Source organism: Phoenix dactylifera, chromosome 11, assembly GCF_051530095.1.
Source record: "Phoenix dactylifera cultivar Ajwa chromosome 11, Ajwa_hap1_PhDact_Kaust_v1.1, whole genome shotgun sequence".
NCBI lineage: Eukaryota > Viridiplantae > Streptophyta > Magnoliopsida > Arecales > Arecaceae > Phoenix > Phoenix dactylifera.
Genome location: NC_143200.1, coordinates 4310319 through 4329858, shown reverse-complemented (window position 1 = coordinate 4329858; position 19540 = coordinate 4310319). Strand labels below are relative to the sequence as shown.

The 19540-nt window shown below is 36.7% G+C and overlaps 1 protein-coding gene across 9 annotated transcripts; it reads right to left on the bottom strand.

The window, feature by feature from the left end:
* Positions 1 to 1954: 1954 nt before the first annotated feature.
* LOC103707863 (uncharacterized) lies at positions 1955 to 19540 on the bottom strand. Of its 9 annotated transcripts, none has more exons than XM_088706520.2 (7): positions 19252 to 19540; positions 13376 to 13676; positions 12818 to 12942; positions 11247 to 11343; positions 7239 to 7613; positions 3012 to 3349; positions 1955 to 2449 (listed from the first exon to the last, which is right to left on the bottom strand). In XM_088706520.2, exons 2-7 carry the CDS (start codon positions 13521 to 13523, stop codon positions 2249 to 2251), a joined length of 1284 nt encoding a protein of 427 aa, XP_088562646.1. In that variant the 5' UTR covers positions 13524 to 13676; positions 19252 to 19540; the 3' UTR covers positions 1955 to 2248. The 9 variants fall into 9 exon arrangements, with proteins under 9 accessions (XP_088562646.1, XP_026660731.2, XP_008790772.2 ...); XM_026804930.4 differs by having other exon boundaries at positions 7095 to 7613; positions 11247 to 11346; positions 13376 to 13704; positions 19252 to 19517; XM_008792550.6 differs by having other exon boundaries at positions 7095 to 7613; positions 13376 to 13704; positions 19252 to 19517.

Genomic DNA, 19540 nt, shown 5'->3' with positions numbered 1-19540 from the left:
CTTATGAAGCGGAAACTGTCATTAAATCTGTTAGCTTGCAATTCTGTGATCAAAGGGTTTTTGTATCCTTGTTTGTATTTTGTTCCTTGTTATGTTAGACCTGTGCTGATATCATTAGTCATATAATCCAGCACAAGGAACCTGCATGCAGTATTTTAAATTCCATCTTGTAATACCATGAAAGTAGTGAGGTTCACATCAGTGTATCCCATCTTGTAATACTATGAAGAAGTCTCAAATCTAGAATCTCTCTAGTTAATACATCAGATGTATGCCTCTTAAAAGGTGCAGCTTCAATTCTAATTCATGCTGATAGTTCTCAATACCTGGACTCATGATCTAGCTCGATATTTATATGCTCAGTAAGCAAATATTTTTCGCAGCACAGTTTAATCTATTGCAGGTTTAGATCCATCACATAATATTTCTGGCTGCCTAAGTGTGTTCTTTTCTCTTCTTTTCCTTTTCTCTTTTGATGGTTGTATCATTTAAATATGCCAACCTGATGTGGGACTTTGTCGAGGCTGCCTCTTCCACTGGAGATAGTTCTTGCATAAATATTCTGCTGACCTTGTTGTTCAAAATGGGTCCTGCTATGAAGAGAGAAGCCCGGTAAGAACATAAGAAGAAAGGAAAGAAGAGAAAAGGGCAGCTCGCAAGACAAAGATCCCCAAGGCTGAGAAGAAGAGGAAGAAATTGGCCAAAGCTTCGTAGGCAGTAGTTTTCTCTTTCATATATCCAAGCATGCACATGATTTTTGTTCCATGCAATGAATTGTAGTATGTTGAGGTTTCTCTCTGTCCCCCGAAAATTATGTCCCCTTGAAGAGGGAACAAAACTTGTTTGTCAAAGATAACGCATGGTTTTGGTCATGTTTACTTGATGAGTGGAATATGCAGAACCAATCATAACAAAAAATTGTCACCATGATACCACTTATTTACCACATCTCAACCTTGGCAGCTTGTAAATGCATTATTCCAGCACCTTTTTGAAGTGATTTTAAATGGTGTCTCCCTGGCATTTCAATTTTTCATATCCTGTCCTTCAGTTTGCGAACCCAATTGCTCAGCAGTTAATGGTTGCAAAAACAACAATATCTGTGGCTGCATTGAAAAATAAAGGGCAAAGCTTCTACAAGAATAAAAATGGCTTACATGAGCGGTGGCAAGGCAGATATTCCAAAGCCTAGTTACTCTTAGTGACAATTGCATTATTTATGGTGCATAATCTACTTTCACATGGAACTATTAAGCAAGCATGAAAGAATGAGAAGGGAAGAGTGGGTGATAAGCAGCCAAACACAGCCCATACTCCATGCAGTTGAGTTTACCACTTCATCTTGCCGGATCGTGTAGCCAAGTTTAAAGCTCCAGCCAATAGCAATGCTACCTCTTGGATGCGCATGGTAGTTTGCCTTCAAACATCTCTGAAGCTACCTGTTCTTCTCACCCGGCATGATGCCATAAATCCGGCGACATAAATTAGCATGCGGTTCCTAAAACAAGCATAGAACTATGGACTCCAGAGTGACAATGGAAATTGGACAGGGAATAGAAAAAATCCAGCAACATCTATTAGCATTTCAACAATTGAACACGATAACAGAAAAGGTGACCCCCAAAAAAATTGCATGACCTGACAGCAGCAGCAGGTCTTTGGGCACAATTATAAACCCTTCAAAGCAAAAGACGAACATTCACCTGACTTGCATCATCCAAAAACTTAAAAGCTTCTAATTTCCATTATAACCATAACATTTTGCAATTCTAAATTCTAAATACATGATTAGACTTGCAATGACCAGATGTCTACCATAACTTCCAAGCGACCCATACACTGCGGTCCTGTACAAAGTCTTAGTTGTGAAAGAGCAGAATTACACCCCAGTGAGAAGCAACGGTGATCCATAAACAGAGACAGCCCAAAGTAAAATGAAAGACATTAAAACAACTTTCTCGGAGAGAAGTTATCAGAGTTTATTAATCACCAATTGCAAAATCTGGTAGCATTTTCCAATTGGATAAATATAGTTTAATGTTTACAAAGCATTCTCCCTTCCCACACGACCAATTACAACAAAACAAATGGTGCAAGAAGAGGTAAAATGAGAGGCTGAAGGAAAGCAGACAAATATCGAGAGGTATCGGAAGGCTTTAGCCACCTACATACTTCTTTTGGATGAACTCAATCCCCGCATACTTCTGAGGAACTCAATCCCTACAAACTTTTTCAAGAATATGATTCCTCACCTTCTGAAGTCAAGAGAAAGGCAAGCTGCAGAAGCTATCTTCTCACGAAGATTGAACTTTTTGGCTATCAGTGGACGGACATCCTCAACCCCAACCAAACTCTCCAAGAAGGGTAGTAGTGAAAGCAGTTCCCGATCATTACAGTCATCAAACCAGCTTTCAATAGGAATACCATTGTCAATTTGAAATCCAAATGCCTGAGAAAATAAAAAGGATGATATCAGAAAATCCCTGTTACATGCTTGTCATCCCACAACAAGGTGCATTACTACGTTGTATTGCAGAGCATTGACAGACAAATAATCGCATTGGCCTTCTTATCTGGTCACTCTTTGGTCTCAATGACCACAACGAGGTATATGGCTTAACTTGGCTTTCCTAAAGAGTGGTGAATATTCCTAGCAAAAGAATTAACTATGAAAATTTGTCCTTACTGCAGTAAGTAGGGCCATTTGCTTAAAGAATGTCATGAATCAAGTCAGCAGTAGAGAAAACTGTTGAGTTATATACATGAAGTAGAAAGATGAACCATGAAGTGCTATGGGGAAACAAACAGCATATAGAATTCTTACATACAGATATTAGAGATATAAATGATTGACAAGTTTTCTACTCTTTTTACAAGTTAACTTCAATCAATTCAAAAGTTCTCAATGATTTTAAAGTTGGAGCAACTGTTAGTCAAGAGCCTTCATCAATTGTTTCTAAGCCATAAACTTTGCCCTGTGATTACCCACAACAGCGAAAGATAAAAACTACCTGAGGTGAGTTATCAATGATAAGGACATGTGCCAAATCACGACCAAGAACCGACAGATCCTTTAGATAATTACCCTCCACAAAAACGCAAGACTCACGATAAACACGGTGGCGAAATAATTTCCTTTTTGGATCAAGTACATTGAGGAGCTGTTCAGCGTATATACTTTGACTGGCAGTGAATATAATTGTCTCAAATAGGCTGGCAACCCTCTCCAAGAAGTCCTTAAGATAAGGACGACAGCGTACATATATTGTGTGCTCTTTAAGATTGAAATTAACTGGAAATGTAAAATCTGCATCTTCACATGGTTCAAGGCTGGAATGAACTAAAGTCTCTGCGAAGTAAACATGTTAGAATAATAAGCATTTAGAAGATGGGAAATCAAACAGCAAAAGAAAAACATCTTACACATGATGAAAACAAGCAAATAAAACTAGACCACAAAATATTAAAAGACAAATGTCCAACTATGAGATATGGAGTTTAGCTCCACCAGTACTCAGATCAAAGAGCAGACATTCCCAAATTCTGCTTACAACTCGAGTATAGATCTGAACACACTACAATGATTTGCACGCTACAACAGGTCAAGTGTTGAAGACCACATAGAAAATTGCATGAACATTGATTACCATGAGGTGATGCTATGAAGTTGATGCTTATGAAAAGTTGGCATGGTACCATGTTTGGTAGAGAAATTGTCTCATCTTTCTCTTGATCAAACATGACTTGCATTGACAATTCGAACAAATATATTTACTCATGCACCAAGGTCTAGTTGATTAAATGGAACTTACCAAGTTATATCAAGATATACTGCAAAGAATACCATTCAGTTATTACCTGGACAATTCATGGTAATACGCCGATGATAATTAAGAACTAATTACAATGGGGATGTCAAGATGGATGTGTGGGAAAAGTAGGAAAGACCGAGAAATGGGAACATTATAAAAAAAAATGTAGGAATTGGAACAAGTACAACCAGTGATGGAGAACCTGGTTATGATATGGTAATATAAATGGACATAAGAGAGAGCTATGGTAAGGAGAGGTACTCAAAATTTTGCCAAAAGATGTAGAAGAGGGGAAGATCTAACGTTATATGCATTAAACTCATGAGAAAGGATTCGGTAAGGCCTGCAGTAAAATTAGTGGTAGCCCTCTCAAGGCATGAGTGGCGAATGAGGATTGCCAATTCCAAATAGATGAGACTAATGTTTAGATACCTGGTCGACCCGAGTTAACTCATCACCTGCTTGGCACTGTGGGTCAGGTCAAGTTTAAACCCGAATGGCTAAAACTCACTTGAAGCAGAAGCTCAGAGAAGTTCAACTGTTCAAATAGCAGGTCAAAGACCCGCAGGCCAGCCAGTGAGAAATAAAAAGAAAAAAAAAAGATGTTAGATCTTTCAACCCTTAGTCTGCTGACCCTTAAAAAATTCTTCTCTCTTGATTCCTTGGTTGTTGCCATCATTGTGGATGATGCAGGGAGGAACCAGGGGCCTGGCATGGCCTTTGGTAGAGGTGAGGTACAGTATAGGGTTCTCTATGGTGAGAGCACTCAATATAGGAGAAGAGGGCAGCCTGTAGGGTATCTTGATGGCATTGGTGATTCGATGTGGGAGAGATAGAGCTGTGGGAGGGGCTTGACGGTGACAGCAAGTTGATGTCAAAGGAGATGTCAAGCTTTGCGGGTTTCATCAGTGACATCAGAGGAGGTCAGGCTATGGAGGCTCGATGATAATGGTGAGAGGAGGTTGGGCTGTAGGGGGGCTTGACAATGATTGCAAGAGGGCAGGATGGGATTTCAGTTGAAGAGAGCTAGAGACATAAGAAAGATTTATGAAATAGATACAAGGGGCTGAGATATCTATGGCCCCAGCCAACTCGCACTCAACCCATGGTCGAACCATGGACCCATGACTCAAACCAATTCGGTTTGATCCAGTCTGCAGGTTCAAAACACTGGAAGGGACAAGGCTTGATTATTATGGTTATGACATATGAAAAGATCCTTATTTTTTATTAAAAAAACCAAGATTCTACACACGAAAGTTAGATAGCATGACTTTTTCTGATTTATTTCAAAAAATTTAAACATAAAAAAAATGCAATGTTGAAAAATACAGTCAATCATAAAGTATATCAATAAAGAAGAAAAAACCATATAATTAAGAAGTCTAAGTACCACCAATATAAGCCATCAATATTATATTTGATGCAACAAATGTGAAAGAACACATGCAGTTATTCGAGATAATTAAAAACTACTCAATTCAACTATATTTTCCGGCATAATTCTTTTTAAAAATCATTTTTTAAGAAATGTTATAAACAGACAAAAATATGCCTCTCGATTCTGATTATGTGAAGTTGCATTTATTTCCTTTACTTCTATTAAAAGATAAAAAGCCAAAAAGTTTGTTAATTCTACCCATATAAGGAAAACAAATTAGAGAAAATTGACTTCCACATGATCGAATACATAGATAACACGATCAAGTTGGTTCTCATGATCCATGATCCATGATATGGATCCACGCAAGGATGGCATCTAGAATGTTTAGGATCACTTTGACTCAGAGCATAAGATATTAACAATGAATAAAATCATAATTATCGTAACCAGTCTGGAAACTATTCCTCAATATTTGAACACTGTGATGATTGCTGAGTAAAATAATTGTTAAATTTTGTACAACCATCAGCTTGACTGTACATACATACAAGTAACCCTTCAATGAACAAAGTAGTCAAGATTACATAAAGCCAACTGTTAAAAAATAAATAAATAATAACTCTGATTTCTAGTGATAACTAGGATGCCTACTCCCACCCAGCATCTTTTTCTTGTTTAACAGAAAAGTTAGGGTGCACTATTGGAGTCTCCACAGAAATATCATAAACAGCAGACATAAATACAAACATATGGATGTACATGCATGTTGTCTGTGTATGCATGTATGTATATATGTATGTATGAATGTATGTATGCATGTACTTATGTATGTATGTACTTATGTATGTATGAATTTATGTATATATGTATGTTTGAATATAGAAGTTGCTCTCGAGAGGATAGCTGAGATGGCCTTCTTACCTTCAAAATCAATAATAGGCCATTCAAATTGAAGATCCAAGCCACTGAACATGATCTACACTACAAAAATGCATAGAAACAAAATCTATATATTTTATCGATCTCTAAACTATGCATCAAGTTGGTACAAAACTGAGCGCATCAATTGCACTAGTATAGTAAAATAGGGCACATAAATTGAAAATCCACTTTATGAATCATGATCTGCATATCTTCAAACATTGGTAGATTTGAATTCACTTGGTTTTGATAATTAGGACATAGTAACATATAGTATCATACTTTTAAAACTATCCATTTTGACACCTATTTGATGATTAGATTAGACTTTAGAGAGTACCAAAACACATCAATTTTGGTCTCCATACATCTTTTCGTAAGGTAGACCATGCCAACCATTTGAGTCTTAAATTTGGATAGTCTATCATTGATTTTGAAGGTGAGAGGACCATATGAGCAATCATCTCGGGAGGACATATATAGACATATTATACATATATACAGACATACATACATAAATACATACATACAACATATACATACATACACACATATGTATATCTACACAGATATACGCATATACATACATATATATATATATATATATATATATATAGGCGAGCTGATAGACAGCTATCATCTCAAGAGGACATATGCAATACATACATACAGACTCATTCTACATATATAAATATACACACATATACATAAATATATACATAAATATATACATATATATATATATACATATATATATATATGTGTGTGTGTGTGTGTGTGTGATAATAGCAGGATAGCAAGATCGTAGTGTTCAAATAAGTTAACATTAAGCCAAGAAACATACATTTGAGAATGTCTTAGAAAAGGTAGAAACTTATAAAGCACCTTAACAATCAGAGATGATTCTGAAATCAATATTACACCTAAAAAGGTCGATGCTTATCGATTAATAATCAAAGAAAGTTAATATGCAATACCATCCAAATCAAGAACAAGGGTAATTGAAGGGCAACTCCGTGTCTGCTTTGGCAAAAGCATGGGCCGAAATCTTGGAACTACAGCCGATAAATCAGGCAGATCCTTGATAAATAAGTATGGATCAAAATCATCAAATTCATCACCTTCATCAAGCTCCACACAACCTTCGGCTGACATTGAATTATGATTTTGTTCTTCAATACACTCCAACTTAGAATTCTGCATTGCAAGATATATGGCTGAAACTTCAGAAGAGAGGTTCCCCAGAGCACTATATTCATCACCACATGATGAGTTTGCATGATTTGATTCCATATGAAGAGTATGAAAATGATTTGTCAAATCAACTTTATCATCATATGCACATGCTGACACGACTTCTGTTCTCTTCTCAACATGTTTCTGCTGATTTTCTAATGTACCAGGACCACAATAGGCATCGACCTCCTTTGATTCTTCAACCTCAACATCATGATGATTTGCTTGGTCTTTGCTCTTGAACAAGTCCATAGCGCCAGCTGAAAAAGGAAAACAAATTTATTACAAAACCTAACATTGAGTTCACCAGTAGTATCCCCAGCCAATATCTAGCAGAAGGCAAAAGACAGGCTTGGGGTTGAAGGAAAAATTAGCCAGCAGTTGAAGAACACAGCTTGGAAATAGCCCAAGATTACTTTCTAACAAGAAATATACAGAAAGGAAAGAAAAGACCTGAATGTAAACGCACAATCATACCAAAAAACACATAAAATGCCTTCGTAAACGCAGGTATCTACATAATAAAGTTTCAATCTTTGCTACTGACCAACTTCCCTTCTCATTTCAACATCTTGATGATTCAAAATACCAAAGCTTGAAGTTTTGGATGAAATGGGCCGATTTTGGCCTGGAATGAACCAAACTGACCGAAATTTTCAGTTTCGGTCCGTTTTGGCCAATTTTGGCAAAAACTGACCAAATTTGCAGAAACCACCCCAAAATGGGCTTCTATTGCTATTTGGAGGGTGATAGAGAGGACAAGAGGGACAGTTAATGTCACCTCAATGATCCAACTTGTTTCCTTTTGAATGTTCGCTTCTGGGAGACAGGATGGATCCAGGCACTGTTCATTCCTCTCCTACTGCAAGAGCAAGTTAATCAACACTCTTCTCTTGCAACTCTTCTCCCAATGATTCCAATTTGTTTCTTTTTGAATGTTCACTGCTGGGAAACAAGATCGATCCAGGCACTGTTCATTCCTATCCTACTGCAAGAGCAAGTTAATCAACAATCCTCTCTTGCAACTCTTCTCCCTATCAGCAATCGAAAGGAGGAATTGGCCAAAATCCCACCAGATAGACATGAATAAATACAGGAAAAAGTAAAGACTTCAAGAGGTAGCCAAATTTACAGTTGACTATATTTTTTACGAAATAAATAAACAAAAGAAAGAAAAATCTATTAAATTACAAGACAGATCTTTCTTGCTTTGATTTAGGTTACATGATCATCAATAGATTAATAAAATCCTGTGAAGACGGTTTAGTTTCAGCACAAAACTACCAAAACAACACAAACTATAACCTAGATAACTCATAAAACAATTAAATGATTTTAACATAACTTGCCTTGATTTTTTCCCCCACAATTTTTCTTCTTTTTTTTATTTTCTTCTGAATTTTTTGACTGAAACTCCAAAACTTAGAGCAAAGCCACCAAAATCAATACTCCAACCAGGAGGGTTGAAACTTGAAACCAAAACTGAACCTAGAAAAATGCTATGCTGTTCCAACAACTGCTACTTGCTCTTGTTACTTCACCACAGAAAAAAAATAATAAGTAACCAGAAATGACTGGTCTTCTTTTACTTTTCCTTTTAATGTCTACCACTTAAAAAGAGGTAAAATGAATATTTTTCAAGGCTCCATTGACCAATTGAAATAAACATATAAAATGAAAATCTTGAATGCCTCCATCAAAAAAGTGTAACAGCAACCAAATGAAGAAGGCACGTCTATAATCTCAATTACTACTATGTCATGAAACTAAGCTGACTGGCAACACTAATGTTGAAAAAATTTTAAAAATATATATACTAGTATATCTATGCAGCACAATTATTAAGGCTTAAACATGTAGTGAACAAAGATGAAAATTCTTCAAGATATTGAGATATTACAGAAAGAAACAAGATTTCCAACACAAAGGAAGATAATGCTAGGAGAAGCAAAGTGTATTGCTAAGAAATTGAAACTTGCACAGGTGAATGTAGAGAGCATGAAGGGGAAACAAATTCAAAGAGGAACTTGTGCGAATATTGAGAAGATAGTAAGATAATTCTGTGAGAATATATAGGAGCTTGTACAAACTATTAGCACTATGCATATAATCTTGAAATGCTGTTATTTGTATGAACAATTGAAAAGATATCATAAGGACTATGCTGTATTTAATATTACTATATCTATGCAGCACAATTATTATCAGATACATGACTTAGGTGTAGTGAATGAAGATGGAACATCTTCAAAATATTTAAGATATTACAGAAAGAAAAAAGATTTCCAACAAATGGGAATTAATCTGGGAAAAGCAACATGTTGTAGAGAAATGGAAACTTGCACGAGTGAAAGTGTAGAGAGTGAAGGGGAAACAAAACTAAAGAGGAACTTGTGTGAATATCGAAAAGATAGTAATATAATGCTATCCAAGAGGGTATTTGAGGAGCATGTACAAACTATTACCGTGCATATAATCATGAAATGCTGTGATTTGTATGAAAATCGAAAAGACACCATAATGACTATGCTATATTTAATATATTGCTTAAATCATCACTAATACCAATCTCAATATTTAGAGTCATAAGGTTTTATCATCTAATATCTATAAGATGAATCTACTATCTAAAATCTCTTGCAAGTAATAATTTTCTGGTCAACATGATTATTATTCATTATAACCTACCTTAGACAATAACTTTAAGCAATTTTACAGTGTATAGAACTGAATGGCAAAGCACTCATAATGCCATGGTTAGCTCAATAGACAGACAAATATACATCTCGTTAGTTAGTTAAAGTCGAGGTTCTAAAAGCCAATGCCAAACTGTTCTAGTTACCATTGGTACATACAAGGTTCGTCATCTCGATACCAGACCTCGTACCGATGCCACACTAGCACAGTATTGGTATGGTACGGAGTTTTTTTTGTGTACCGAGTGTCCGTACACCACTCGTACCGGATACTGGTACCAAATCGGTATGATATGGTACATCCTGTATCGCCTGATTCAGGTTGGCACGGCATACCATGAGCACATCATGTGCTGTATGCCATTCCCTACCAAAGCAAAATAAAATAAATAAACAAAACAGTAAGACAAAAAAAACAACAAAAAAGAACTTTTTTAAATAAGTATCAAAAAAGTTGATATAATAGGGATCTTGCAGGTTTGTGCTGAGTGGCAGTATTGAGTTAGGACAGAAGGCACTTGAAATCTTGGACAAATAAAAGATTTAAATTAGATATCAAAAAAAAAAGCATCATCATCTCAGATTTCAGACCTCTCAATGAGTAAAATGGACAATATGGTTTTAAAGAGTCAAAAATTTCAACGCAACATTTCACATAATATACTCCTTCAAGGAATACAAAACTGGAGAGGAAAAAAGGACACTCAATTTATTGTATTACTTAATATTAGCAAATCCTGTTTAGTCCATCTCATCCAAGCAACCGATCGGCTAATACACATTAGGTCGTTTTGTAATTTTTTAGTCAATTCAGGTTTGAACCTTTCTTATGTAAACCTGATCAGGAATTGGTCTACATAAATGGCAATATGCTACAAAATAGTGCATGGTCTGGCTTATGTTATGGATTGAAGTATCATGACCACCACAAAGGTGGCACTCACAACAGTTACAAAGTCTATTGATATCACAACTACCAACAGCCAACTTTATTATTGGAATGGATCTAAATATATCCATATTTCAAAGTATAATATGGTAAATGAAGGGACACAGAACAGGTATTTTACTGAATTACTAGTACAAATTGGAATGGATCCCCTCCCCCCCTCGCCCCGGGAAAAAAGGGCAAGAAAAGAAGGGAAGAAAAGAAAGAACTTCAATAAGTTAATCTATGTGAAATTAAAAACTAGATACCTTTATCAGGAATGCCACCACAGATGTCCTTATGATGATGAAAGGCAGGGGAAAACATGGTATCCACCACATAATCTGCAACTTTATCTTCAGATTGCTGCTATAGCATTAAAGTCAATGGCGAAAATTAAAGTTAGAGGATTTGATTGTTAGACTGAACTACTAAAGCAAATATTGAGTAACATGTTGTTTGAACATAAAAATTACTTAGAATGAAATGGACATCAAGGTTATCCAGATAAACAAATCCATTAATCTGCAGCTATAAACCAAATAAAATAATAATAGAAAGTTACCAAGATAAATGAATTCACAAACCTACAAACATAAACAAATGAAACTATTGCAAGGAGGGCACTTGTACAGTATCATCTTTCTTTCATTTTACATATCTCCAATAGTTCTTTCCTATTTAATCATATAAGCAAAACCTCAGAAATTACAACTATGACAAAAAAATGAAAAACTAAAAGCAAATAACACTAGGACAACCATGAAAATGATTTATACTGGACTAAAATTACGTTAGCAAAACACAAAAAAAATATATGGATATAAGTCAAAACAATCCTTCACAGCAGAATGGTCTGCTGAATCGGCTCGGCACGTACCATATCAGTACCGGCACCAACCGGTATGGTTCGGCGATGGAAAACGGTTCTGGCCCCATAGAGGCTGAAACCGACCAATTTTCGGTACCGGTGCAAACTGGACCGGTTCGCACCGGCCTGCGCACGGGGACCGTGCCCGTGCTGTTCTTCGTGCTGGAAACCGCACCCGTGCACGGTTCCCCGCGCCTGCGCAGGCCAGCTAACGTGGGGCGCACGCGGAAAAGGCACTGATTGGGTACCAGTTTAAACCGGTACGAACCGAAACCGTACCGGTACACCTACTGGTACCGGTACGGCGTACCTTGCTGCAGATGCAATAATTAAATTGCACATATGACATCATTTACTACCATAGTTTAGATGGGCAAATGTAATGTGCATTCCAAACATGCAATACAAAGGTAGACATAAACTCCATACAGTGTTGACACAAGGCAATAGCAAATTATGAGTAACCAGGTGGTGGAGGAAAAAAGAGAGCAAAAGATTTTGATCCACTAGCATGATATCATACATCTCTATTGTGGTTGATGGCTTCTTGCAAATACCCAGGAAGTCCACTATGTCATCAGATGCAGAATATCCATAACATAGATAAACATCAATCCATTAAATGGCTTGAACTGCATTGGAGAGTAAAGGGGTGAAGATAGGAAGAACCATCTAGAAAAATATCATATTTCTTGACTACTTTTTTTAAAAAAAAAAAGTTTTGGAGTTTTGCATTTAATACAAAAATATTTAATCAATAAGTACAAAGAAACCAGTATTACAAACTATAACACCTATTAAAAGAGGCTTCTCAAATGAGAAACAAACAATCTCGTCTTCATTAAAGCTAATTAATATAATAATAATGCAAAAAATTGAAGCAAAGAGATTTGGAATACAAATATAATGATTTGTGTATATGCCAAGAGTACAGGGTGGAAAACATCAAAACAAAAATGAGACCACTACCTTATGGCAAAGGAAAGTCCCATCTGTAGCAGAGATGTCCTGATTCTTATCTTGCACCACATCACAGCCAGAGCGCAAACGCCTTTCTACTTGTGCATATCTATTTTTCCTTGATAGAATTCCAGCTAAGAAAAAAAGTCACTATTATGAACAAAAAATTGCAATTAAACTACAATTACAGTTTTAAGTAAACACAGACAAACAGTTATTTATAGATGTCATATTTGGCAAACTTATTTAGAAGAAACCAAATTTGCAGGGCCGCAGCTCATACTAAAATACATTTAACCTTCCAAGCAAAAAGGGCATACTCTAATAAACTAAACTATGAGTACTAAGGTAAACATGAATCTTGAAATAACAGGAAAAAAAAGAGTACTAAAATTATCTCTTCTTGCAGTTTGTGTATGACTATTTTGCAGCTTACCCAGAAAGAACTTAGAGGCAAACAAGTTTTGAAGATATAATTTTACCATAGATTTATTACACCGGGTTTTATTCATAATTTTTAACAGCATCATACCAAAAAGTGTAAGGGAGACTGATGGGAAAAATTACCAGATTTCTGTTTTCTAGCAGACGATGTGATAAGCTCTGTAACTTTCTTTTCACCAAATGCAATCACCTTTTTTGTTTGTCTACAAGTTCTAGAGTTAGCATGATCTCTAGAAGCATTTCTTGCAAGAACCTTTTTTCTTGTTTGCATTGTTGAAGCAACAAAAATAACTCAAGAGTCTACGAACTTAAAATTTTCCCTGCCTCAGCAGATGGACGATGATGGTGAAAGATGGCACATGTTGCCACAAAAATCTTCACTTGCAAAATGTACAAAATGCCTCTCCTGAAGCTGATACTCCATCTGAGGGCAAAAAGAGATTGTTCTCTGGCTGGTGAGAAAAATGTAGACAATCAATTAAAGTTCAGATTTGTTGAATTCCTACATCAAATGCAAATGAGTTCATTGCAGCCTTCATGTTACATACCTAACTCCAACATTTCTCAAAGAATAAAGATTATGTGCAGCAAACAACACAAGCAAGCATTTGAAAGCTAGCATTCCTGAGCTAGCCATATAGATATACATTGACAGAATATGAAGCCCGTTATTAACAGAAATAATAATCTATTACAGACTGAAATTTTCTTTTATGTGAGAAAGAAGAGTATATTAGATGCCTATCGTACTACAACCAAACTTCCAAAGCAACAGAGATACATTCTTGAAAACCCAAAACTTAAAAACAGCTCATCAAGTAGCATGTAACAGGACCCAAAAAGATTAGGCAAGTCTGGATCCACTAGGTTTAAGTCTAGATCTGATGCCTTGACATGATAAAGGCACCAGGATGTGAAAAAACTAGCCACCAAGTATAACTATTTGGAACAAGTTACAGATGCATTTGTGCTTTCCACTTATGTGCATCAGTATGCTATATAGTAACTCATGCAATGAGTATGGGCATCATTATTGGCTGGTTTATGACACCAACAAATTATAGTTTCCACTATGTTTCAGGACATTAAACTTTTATAATGAGAAACTACATGAGCAAAATATTATTTTTGGGGAATTAAACAAAATTAAATTCCAAGATCTTGCAAGATCCCTCTAAACCATGATCTTGAATCCACATTCTCCTTTATCTTGTTCCCACAAAATATATATGCTTGTTCCCATGCCACCCAATTTTCAAGGCCTAATAGCATATTAAAAAGGATGCCAACACTTGAAGAGAGGTACTAGAAACCATGCTTGGTGGAACCATCTCGAACCGCCCGATTTGGAGCATACCAAGCCATACCAGCGGTGGACTGGAACGGTTCCGGCAACCAAAACAAGAAATTGGCGATGGAGGGAGAGAAAAAGAAGGAAAGAGAGGAAAAGAGAGAGAGAGCAGGAGAGGGAGGGACAGGGAGAGGAAGGAAGAGAGAGGGACGTGGAGACCGGCCAGCAAAGGGCCGGAGAGCCGTGTGAAGGAGGCGGAGGACCCTCCGCCAGCCTCTATCAGCCTCCGCCACCCTCCTTCTCTTTGCTTCCCTCTCCCCCCACCCCCCTCTCTCTTTTCCTCTCTCCCATTCTCCCTCTCGCCCACCCCCTCTACTATGTTGGTACGGGCCCGACACGGAATAGCACAGAGTCGTACTGACCCATGCCGCCTGTCAACTGGTCTGGGCTCCAAGTCCAGCACAACAAACCATGTTAGAAACAAATCATTATAATTCATTTGACTATATAATTAGGAATACTACTCTAAAATTATTGTAAGAGGATGCCAAAATAATTCGATCTCTCAAGCAAAGTATTGTGTAAAAAATACATACACAAGCCTTACTACACCTATATCACATATTTCTTTGAGTTCTATGCCAACTGCCAATAGCAATACCACAACCAAAAAAAGCTTCTAATATCCTTCTTTGTAACTTCCCCTCAAGTAGTCTCAAGTTTTTTCCCTCATCAGTTCCTAGCCATGCAAAAAATTAGCATCTCTCTTTAGATTTTCTTGCGGTCTTCATGGCACATGACCAATGATCCCCACTTGACTTGCAACCAATATATTTCCAACCACTGCAACATTTTAACTTCCTTGACGGTGTACTCACAATACAAGTTTACATTCTACCAACCTACATACTTCTTATCTCATCATGGATCTTGGATATGATTTTATTAAGCGATAAACAGAAACATGGTCATCCTTCATGCTGTTTCATAAAACATTACGATATTAGCAACCTTTTTGTGGTCACAAGATAAGCTGTGGAAAACGGTATTCCATTGACATGGTTTATTTGCGGTCCCGAGTTACAAGTAGAAATGCCAGTGTGGAGACTCAACTTTTTGTTGTTGTTGCCCTTGTCTTCACTAAATTTGGTAGTGAACTTGCTATTAGGATCATAACACAACTAAGCTCGTCGAGACATAAGGTATGCTTCAGCAATTCCCAATCTCAAACTTTAAATTTCCTCCCACTTTGTCAAAAACTTAACCAAGCATCATGAATGTAAAAGCAACTTGCCCTACAAGAATGAACACGAACTACATAAACCAAACAAAATTGCTCTACCTACCTTCTCTTCAGCACAAGTTCTTGAGACCTGACATACAGATAATAGATGGTTATAAACTGTTCTCAAACTTTGGTAGGATACACCATGGTCCACAAAAGCAAGACAATTTAAATGAGATGAGGCTTGTTAGTAAGGCTGAGTTTCAGACAAACATTCTAAGTATATCCTAGAAACCAAGGAAATACAACAACAAAAGTTACTATGTCATGAAGCTTCTCCAATCACATTGATATGTCAAAAATGATGAACCGTAGCAGTAGGGTACAAAGAGTGATGGCCAAAGTGATGGTAACGCTTAATTTAATAACAATGCAAGTAAAATTGATATAATTAGGAAAAGAAAATGCCACAAAAAACACTTTATCATTAAAATATAAATCATATAACCACCAGCAATCTAAAATTTGATTAAAAAATTTGAAATGGGTGGTATCAAAACTCATATGATCATATTAAAGTCAAAGTATGAGCTATTCTTCAATTGTTTAATTCATCTGAAGCAATCAAGACAAAAGTGTAAACAAGTGAGAAACTTGTATTAGGATTCACCAAGCCTAAACCTTTCAAGGGTTCATAAAACCAGTGCCATGCAACAAATCAGTCATGACAAATAACAAACAACATAAGGACTAGCACATTGTAAAAAGAGGAATAAACACATACATGTATATTATTAGGCAATACAATGATATGACTTAACAAAGCTCATGAATGTTCTCTGACCTAGTGACAACCTATAAAAACTGCAAAGTGATCCCATATCAATTGAAAATTCAAAACACTGTCCGTCATGCCCAATGTACGTAGAAAGCAATCTCTCCCCCTCCTCTCTTCTCTCCCCTCTTCCCTCCATCCCTTTCTCTCTCCCCCTTCCTCTCCCTCCCTCTCTCTCTCTCTCTCCCCCTCTCCTTCTCCTTCTCCGCCTCCCTCTCCATGTTTCAGTATACCCCAGCATGGTATAATATGGATCTGTATCATACTGAACCAGTTGCCGGCTAGTACAAATCCCAATACCAATCTAGCAAACCTTGGTTTAGGAGTTTCAGAGAGATAAAGGGAGAAGGTGAGGGCAAGTGGTGGAAAATAAAATTGAGGACTTATTTATTTGATGGTGGTAAATTATTGTATCCCCATAATATTATTTGGTCTTAACATCTCCAATAGTAGATAATGAACTATTTACTTTACGACTAATGCCTAAAGCTGATTCACAGTTTGGGTTGAAAGCAGGTCGGATTGTATCTGACCATATCCGATTCGAGTCTGATTCGGATACTATTTTTTCGGTCCAATCAGATCCAGATACAAATCCGAATAATCAATTCAAAAATCGTCTAGATACGGATGCGGATACACCTAATTTTTTTGGATTCAAATCCGGATCCGAATATCCGTATAACAAGGATAAGTGAAGAGAAGTTTAAGTTAAATCAGAGAACCAATTAAGTGATTAACCAAACCTAAACTAAAAAGAACCCAGATATTAGCTGACCATCATTTAGGACAATAATCCGAATATGGAATACCCGATTTGAATAAAATTCTTCGAATCACCCCACACACCTGAAAGACGCAAACTCTTGTTCGTTTGTTTCGTCCCTCTTTCCTCTTCATCGTCTTCAAGCAGCTAGAATTTCAAAAATCTATCCACTTTCTAATGTCCATCCGGTGATTGCAACTGGCGACAGCCATGAGATGCCTTAGAGGCACCATAAATCTCATTTACTTCGGCAACGAGCAACTTTGAGTGATATATCCTTTATGAAATTGTTAGTTTTATTATTGATAAATGCTTGTTAAAATTATATTTTTTTAATGATTATGTTTTTATTGCTAGTTTTCATCATTGAAGTTTGCTCGAATTTGATTAATATCCAAAAAAAAGTATCTGATTTATATCTGTATTCGGATAAGAGAATATGAATATATTTAATATCCGATTCATATTCGTAACCGTTTACAACAAATAACGATATGCTTAATATCCGATTTGTATCCATATTTGTTTAGAACAAATATGGATATTAATTTTGATATCCGTTTAATATAAACAAATATGGATATTAATTTTGATATCCGTTTAATATCTTTATCTGTATTCATTAAAAAATATGGATACAAATATGGATATATCAATATCTGATCCGTATCTGGTCCGCTTTCAGCCTATTCACAGTGGAACTTGTTCAAGAAACTTCAACTAGCCTTCAGCTTGCACAAATTAAGTCAACTTGTCATGTCTTGGCACCTCATAGGATACACTAGTAATAACAAGATGTTGGACCATTTTGCATCTCCACCCAAGTATTTCAAAGTCCTTCAAGGACATCAACATAAACAAAACTCCTCCGTAGCACACAACTAGACTTACCATTACCATACTATTAACCAATCTACTCTTAAACATCATATAAGGTATGCTCTGACATATATATCAATGCATGCATGTCAGCTGTTCAACCTTTCCTTCATTGACCTCATACATCTCGTTATCTTCTAACATACTAACTTGCTCTGACAGCTATTCAACCTTACCACAGTCCTTAAAAGTGCATTACCACTTCACTTGCTTCGAACTCTTCTGTCCATCCCATCTAAAACCCTTGAATCAGTGAATCCAGGGACAGACACCTAGCCGCTGCTTTATTTAAACAGCTAAGATAAGGTCTAAGACCTACCTAACCACAACTCCAAAGGCAACCCTCGGTAAACAAGAGCCTACAGAGCAGTTCCAATGCTACGCCTTAAACCACTCGGCCATCACTGATGCTTCAACTCGCTCATGATTTACAAGAATCAACACCTTTGACCGACAAATCTTACATAAATTTCTGTTTGAACTTTATATCACGATTGTGTTTCAGTCTTGCTGTGTCCTATGATCTGGAGTCTTTTAAAGTCTCAATCTCCTCAACTTCTACTTTACGGGCCCAGGGGTGTTGGAATAGAAGATAAGATCAGTATTCACAATCAATCCCTTGATTTCAAGCCCTGCCCCATCTTGCTGTGCCTATTCTCCAATTTCGTGGATTATGGACTTGATCCATGCATCCACCCTCAAGCAGATGGCACAGGGCTTGTTGATTAACAATAATATTTTTCAATGAACTTTGTATAGAATTCCTCTAAGGGGGAGGGAACAATGAAAAAAACATGAATATAGAACAATTTACCCTTCCTTAATCACATCAATATCTCAAAAATTGCAAGTAAAACCGTAAAACTTTACAGATTTGAATCACAATTGGAAATCATTCCAAAATACTGTTTGGCAAACAAAGCAGTGGAAACCCCAGCATCAGAAAACACAATCATAACCATAACTTATTAAATCGTCCGCAAAATGCAAGCAGAAATCATACCAGAAAAACCACCCAAGTGCCCAAATCAGACACTTCGGAAATTAAAAGCACCAGCACCACCCCGCTGTTCCGATCCGTTGAGAGAATTGAAAAGAAGTGCGGAAGAAATGAAAAAGGAAACCAAACCCTGGAAACAGGGGTCGGTTTTTCTACTCCCGTGAGGAGAGCTTTGGCGTGAAAGGAGAGAGACGATAAGCTGCGACGGTATTGGGCAAAGCTCTTGTAAGAGACGCAGAGAGAGTAAAAAATAAATAAAAAAAATCAACGGAAAGATTTTTTTCCGTTTGTA